General features: G+C 48.7%; 1 protein-coding gene across 1 annotated transcript in view; it reads right to left on the bottom strand.

Moving 5' to 3' along the window:
- Positions 1-236: 236 nt before the first annotated feature.
- Positions 237-6954, bottom strand: part of CUNH4orf50 (chromosome unknown C4orf50 homolog) — a 49980-nt gene continuing 43262 nt past the window's right edge. The window contains exons 12-13 of the mRNA XM_055326166.1: positions 5201-5325; positions 237-485 (exon numbers count right to left, since the gene is read on the bottom strand). Coding sequence (XP_055182141.1) covers positions 237-485; positions 5201-5325 — 374 coding nt within the window. The remainder of the gene's footprint in view (positions 486-5200; positions 5326-6954) is intronic.

Below are 6954 nucleotides of genomic sequence, written 5' to 3'. Positions count from 1 at the left end.
CTCTTTGCTGCCTTGACATTAGCCAAAGCCAAAGCCCTCAGAATGTGCAAGCAGAGTCCAGTATTTCTCCCAAGCTCTGACAACCAACACAGAGCTCTGAGCCAGAGGCAAAACCACTTGCCACTGAATGAGGGCTTTGATTGCTACCAATTTCTTAAAGCAGTGTCTGAAGGTTCTGCTTCAAATATTTATGGAGTCTATGAAATGGCCCCGGAGCATGAGTGGTTCCATTAAATTTAGAACTCCAGCGGTGATTTATTGACCTGCGAATTGCTGCAAATGCTTTGTCTAAGCTCTTTGTGGAGAGCCAGGATCCTCGCAGGACTCAGGAGCTCAGGGGGTGGCGGGAGGCCATCGGCTTGGAGGAGGATGGGACAGGATGGTCCGCCTTCTTCTCGCCAGGATTGTGCAGAGAGTGCTGTCTCCACGGTGGCGGTAGCCGGGCACACTCCAGGAGCAGGCGTCAGCCCTGAGGGCAGGGGAAGCTGGAGGCAAGAGCAGAATCAAATGGTCTTTGCTTCTATTTGTTCATAAAAGCCCCCTGATCCCACATTTATCCAGGGAGGAGACGGCTATGATAAGGAACACTCATTGAGCACTTCCCGTACCCCACGCCAGGGCTCCTCCTTCATTGCTCAGTTCCTTCTATTACACTTCAATGAGGCGTACAACGTCATCGTGGTGCCATGGGTGGGGAGCTGGGGATGGGGGGCGGCTCCCACCATGCCATCCAGTAAGTGTCTGCCAAGATAATCACTGATGGGTGTCCCTATACAGCAAGTGTCCGCTCGACAGTTTCTTGTTCGCAGGGTTGAGAGATGGTGACCATCCCATCAAAAGGAGATTGGTGTTAACTGGACGCCGACCTCATGCCCAGCACTGCCCACGGCTCTTGTCAACGAGCTGGTTCACCTGTCTCCACGGAATCCTCCCACCAGGTGGTCATCAGGCCTGCACGACGGATGAGCAACCCGGAGCCTGTTTCACAGACTCTAAATAGCTTACTTAAATCTATGTAGCTCTGAAGCGACCAGCTCAATGCCCAAACCCAAGCCCACCTGACCTCAAAACCCCTTTCTGGAGCTCCACCAGGGGCTACTGTACGGTGCCAGCCCTCCTCACCCAGCATCCCACATTTAGCATGCACCTTCCCTACAAATGACAGGGAGGGAGGACCATTGTGCTCAGCAGTGTGAGTCCCACTTACGTCCCTGCTCAGTAGTCCTCTGGGAGGGTGACTAGCGGGTCTGTGCTTCACCAGTCAGACAGAGTCAGGTGGAGCAAGCTCCTCCAGTGACCCCAGGGGCAATGATGCACGCTCACTGCCCTCTCAGCACCACCCAAGGAGGATGGCTGAGAAAGGCAGAGCAAGACAGGAAAGGGGGGGGACGGTCACTGAGCACTGCCCTGTGTGCCCTGCCTAGACCAGCCCCTCCCCCGGGGTGCTCCCCACCCAGCAGCACAGGCAGGCAGACATACATGCAGGTCCCACTGCAGAGATGGAGCTGGAAGAGAGGCCCACACAGCTGCCAGGGGAGCACCCAAGAGGGAAGCACCCACAGCACACTCATGAGCAGGAAGGCTTCCTGTGGGAGGCAGTGTCTGAGCCAGACTTTTTGGGAAAGAGCAGGATTCTGCGGCGTTAAAAGCTGAAGGTAGAGAAATGCACACATAGAATGCAAACCGCGACTTAAGGAATCTGGACTTGTCATATTGACAATAATAGTTTAAACCTTATGAAAGCACAGACTTTGAGGGAAGGGGGAGTAGAATATTTCATACGGTTCAACCTAGAGCGACAGTGGACATTTATTGAGCTCCTGTGCTGTGCCAGGTATCATGCTAAGCAATTTATACACATTGATTCATTCAGTCTGTAACCCAAAGAGGCAACAATATTATTATCTCATTACACAGATGAAGAAGGAGTCTCAGAGAGGTTAAGTGACTTGCTGATGGCCACACAGCTAATAAGAAGCAAAGTCAAGATTCAAGCCCAGGCCTCATGACCCTTGAGCCTGCCCTGTTCACTACTACAGTCGGCTGTTAAAACAGGACAGATGAAGGGTCTTCTGTGACAGAGTGACATTATCAAGGTGATGTGACATAGGGACAAATATTTCTTCAATCACCAAAGATTTACCAGCCTTCTCAGGATATTTTTGTGTATTTTTAGGCTTCCCCCTGCTTTGTTTTCTAAGCTCAACCATAAAATAATAGAATTGTAACATATGACAAATTTTGTTACTATCCTTCAAAAAGGACCTCATTTTGCTGATAGGTCACTGATCCCCTGGAGCAGTTATCGAACAAACTCATTTCACCCCAGGAATCCCTTACCCTGAGCCAGCCAGGATCGACGGCTTGCAATCTGTTTTTCCGCAAGGCAGAGGGCTCTGTTCCTTGATGTCCTTTACAACAGAGCAGGACCAAGACTGGGCAGGGGTGTGACGGTGCAGTGCTGGGGGCTGGGAACGAGGTGCCGTGTGACCCTCTAGAGAAAGAGCTCACCAGCCCCCCCCCCCCAATTATTCATGAAGGCCTCCCTCCGCCAGGTGCTGGGTAAAGCCTGGGAACAGAGATATCGACAGTGACATTCTATCATCTTGCTGCAGAGGTGGAAGACATCCTGTGGGCTTGAAATTACATCCACTTGAAGAAGGGTTTTGATCCAGTGGCATTCTACATGTATGGCCATGACTTGGAAACTTGGAAAGATAAAGAACAATTGAGAAATTCAGAGCCCTACGAGTGTGAAGGTGCTCTTTTAGTTCATTCATTCATTCCATTTCTGTTCTAACCACCCCCTCAAGAGGGTTACTCTCAGTTTCTGGCCAGCACCACCTACATGACACCTCTGAGGGGTTTTTCCTCACACTGAGGTCCAGACTGGGCTGCACAGGAGGCAGGAGGGACTGCTCCCATTCCTCCGGTGAAGGCCTTGCATGATCTGGTCACTGAGCTGCCACCGCCGCAGCTCCAGAGCCAGGCTGCCTGGGGTGGACCCTAGCTCGGCCGCTTACTAACTGTATGACCCAGGGCTGGTGGTTTACCTCCTCTGCTCCTCACCTTTTCTCATAGGAAAGGGGCTAATGCTGATACCTACTTTGAAGGCCCCTCGTGAGAATGGGAAAGTCAGTGTATTGCACATAGCAAGCAAGCATCGAAGAAGCGGGAGTGGGGGTTTTCTTTTCCCATTGTTCTCATCCACATCATCACTGGGATCCCCTAGACTCCACTCTACACCTTCTAACTTTGTGCCACAGTCACGTTCAACTGCCTGCGGTTCCCCAACCCCGGGGGAGCACTCACCCCTCTGTCTCTACAGGCATCACTCTCTTTGTCTAGGATGCCTCCTGCCTGCTTGTGATAAGCCAGGCCAACCAAAGATCAAAAGTCAGAGGGAATTTTACTAGATAAAGACCAGAGCTGGAAGAAAGTTCTCCTTGCTAGGGAATAAACCTGTAGACGAGGAATGTAAAATGAAAGTCATCAGTCAAGACAAAAAAAAAAAAAAGGTTTAAGAAGGTCAGTAGCAACAGCTAGCATTTATTGAACACCTCTCTTGTACTCAGTAGAATAGCAAGTACCTTACGTGTATGATTTTGTGAAACAGTCCCAACAATTCCAAGAGGGAAATATTATCTCCGGGTTTTATTTATATATTTTAAAAGATTTTATTTATTTATTTGAGGGAGAGAGAAAGCACAAGTGGGGTGGGGGAGGAGCAGAGGGAGAGGAAGAAGCAGACTCCCAGCTGAGCAGGGAGCCTGATGAGGACTTGATCCTAGGACCCCAGGATCACGACCTGAGCTGAAGGCAAATGTTTAACTGACTGAGCCACCCAGGCGCCCCTGTCTCCAGGCTTTAGATAAAAAATTTTATATAACCATGGAGACAGGAGAGAAGCCACAGGAATAACAGGTAGAAAGAAACCAACTACAGGCTGAGATAAAATGCTAAGAATAAGATCAGTTGCCTCCTGAGCATCCCTCTTGTCCAGACACATATTCAGCCCGGCTTCCCTGGTTTTGCGCCTCCTACTAGCCGCAGGCGCTATTATCCTATGTTACAGATGAAGAGGTGGAGACATAGACACGTTAAATAATCTGCCAAACATCACACAGAATCACAGCTGGAACTTGAACTTAGGCCTCTCAGGCTCTACTTCTCCTGGGTATAATGGGTTTTCTCTGGGAAAAGAAAGGGCTGCTCTGGCTCCAACTGATTAGGACATTTTGGACCAAACCTCCAGTAAGTACTAGAAACGCAGGACGGAATATAACACAGTGTCTATTTAAACCATCCAAGAGCCTCCAAGATGGTCAGGATCTGAGGTACTAAAACTAGAAACAGGAGACATGCCGGGAGTAGTTGGTGCAGCCATGGAAGCTGTATTTCCCTCCAGGTGAGGACAGGGCAGGTGGCAGTGGAGAGGTGGAAGGATAAGCAGAGCTTTTGAGAGACTCATGGATTGACAAGGGCCAAAGACGGAAGACACTGATAAACACTATAGGCTTCTAGTTGGGACCCCTAAAGGCTATGCCCGTGAGTAAGAGTGAATAGGAAGGGATGCCTGAGTGTGGCTCAGTTGGTTAAGCAACTGGCTTCAGCTCAGGTTATGATCCAATGGTCCTGGGATCAAGTCCTGCATCAGGCTCTCTGCTCAGTGGGGAGTCTGCTTCTCCCTCTCCCTCTGCCCCTCTCCTGAATCATGCTCGCTTGCTCTCTCTCTCTCTCTCTCAAAAATAAATAAAATATTTTTATAAAACAGAGCAAACAGGAAAGAAAGCAGACCTCACAAATACTGAAACTCATCTCTGAACCAGGTATGATGTAAGGAATGGTCTGCCCTGGCCTTGCTGCTTGTCATAAGCAAAAGGAAGCCCTCTCTGGATGAAGAACCTCAAATTATGTCTGTAAGTTTTCACATGTGATGTCCAGCACTCAATGAAAAATAACCAGACACAGAACACAGGACTTGACCAAATATACAAATTAAAAAATAGATAATAGAGACTAGGAGAGGTTTCTGTAGGGCTGTGTATTTCCCAGTTCTCGACCTGGTGACAACTTTTTGGGTATCATTCCATGATAATTCATTGATCTGTACACTTACAAGTGGTGTCTTTTCCCACATGTGTGTCATACTTTTAATGAAAAAAACATCTAAGAAATTAGATGACTGATATCTTCTCACCTTCGGAGAATCCAGTCGAGCCATCTGTGCTGGCCACTCAGCCTCAGGAACAGGCCGGGATTCTGAATGCAAAGGTCTTTGGATGCTGACACTGTCCATTTTGAGATTCAGGAGGGATTTCTGAGCTAGAAAAGAGTATTCTCAGTCAGGCCTCAACCCAGAAATCTATTCTAAAAATCAACAGAGCCTTAGAATAACCTTTACCAGTCTCTGCCATTCCAAGATCCCCATGTCCCCTGATGGAGTCCCTCTCAGGTGCCCTCAAATCCTTGAGTGCTTCATCTATACCCCTTGATGGTCCCATCATTGTCGTGAGTATCCTAGAAAACTGCCTGTCTGCCTTAGCTTTCCCTCACCAGCTGCCAGCTCATTCAACACGGGGACCACCACATCTGCAAAATCCGACCCATTTTTGCAAACCCTGCAACACCTACCTTGGCTCTGGTACATGGCAGCCTTCCAGAAATGTTGACTGAACAAGCAACTCAATCAGTCTAGCATTTCCTTCCTTTAAAGGTGAGGAACCTGAGCCCAGAGAAGGAAGGACACTTGTACAAATCAGTGGCATATGCAGGACCAAGTGGAATTTATAACCTTCCAACAGTGAAAGCAGATGCCAACTCAGACTGCAAGGAGAGGAGAGGAAGGTACAGGAGGACAGGCCCAGCTGACCAGATAAAGACAGAGGAAAGATTTCTCTTTTGGGGTCAGGCATTAGACACTCCTGAGAAAGGTCCTCTCAGCCTCCTTTAGAAGATAAGACTCTGGGGCTCAGAGAGGTTAATTAACTCATCCAAGATTACACAGCTGGTAAGTACAGGATCCTGTAATAAGGATTGCTAGATGAGGGACCCCTGGGTGGCTCAGCAGTGGAGCATCTGCCTTTGGCTCAGGGCATGATCCCGGGGTCTGGGGATCAAGTCCCGCATCAGGCTCCCCTAGGGGAGCCTCCTTCTCCCTCTGCCTATGTCTCTGCGCCTGTGTTTCTCATGAATAAATAAATAAAATCTTCTTAAAAAAAAAAAGAATTGCTGGATGAGCAGATCTCAAGAGCAGTTTGGTCACCTAAAAGCAACACCCCCATGCATTCTCCATGCTTCTATTGAGCCCCTGATATGAACATAGCCCTAAACGATCCTTAGAAGCCTCCCTTCCCCCACACTGAGAGCCTGCTGCACTTCACCGGGAAAATTCTGCCCACCTGGGTGCATCTTCATTTCCTTTTTTAAATTTTTTTTATTTATTTATGATAGGCACACAGTGAGAGAGAGAGAGAGAGAGAGAGAGAGAGAGAGAGAGGCAGAGACTCAGGCAGAGGGAGAAGCAGGCTCCATGCACCGGGAGCCCGACGTGGGACTCGATCCCGGGTCTCTAGGATCGCGCCCTGGGCCAAAGGCAGGCGCCAAACCGCTGCGCCACCCAGGGATCCCCATTTCCTTTTTTATAATAAAAGTAACAGAGCAAAAGCCATCACCCCTATTACCATCTTTCTAAGTAACCACTGGAAGAACCTGAGTTTACCTGCTAGTGTGAGCTGTCAATAACCCAGATGTGCTTATATAGCTTTATCACTATAATCAGCCCACACATTCCATTCCCTATCTTTTCAGAATTTAAGAGAATATCATCATTCCTATGGTTTCACATGGTGCTTAGCAGCATGATTCTAGTGACCAACATCTCATCGAGTCTATGGGTTATTTAACAATGTTGGAGGATGCACCCCCACTTTCAGCCCCCACCACCAGTTTTTC

This window comes from Nyctereutes procyonoides, unplaced genomic scaffold (genome assembly GCF_905146905.1).
Source record: "Nyctereutes procyonoides isolate TBG_1078 unplaced genomic scaffold, NYPRO_anot_genome, whole genome shotgun sequence".
Lineage (NCBI taxonomy): Eukaryota > Metazoa > Chordata > Mammalia > Carnivora > Canidae > Nyctereutes > Nyctereutes procyonoides.
This window is presented reverse-complemented; position numbering and strand designations above follow the sequence as displayed.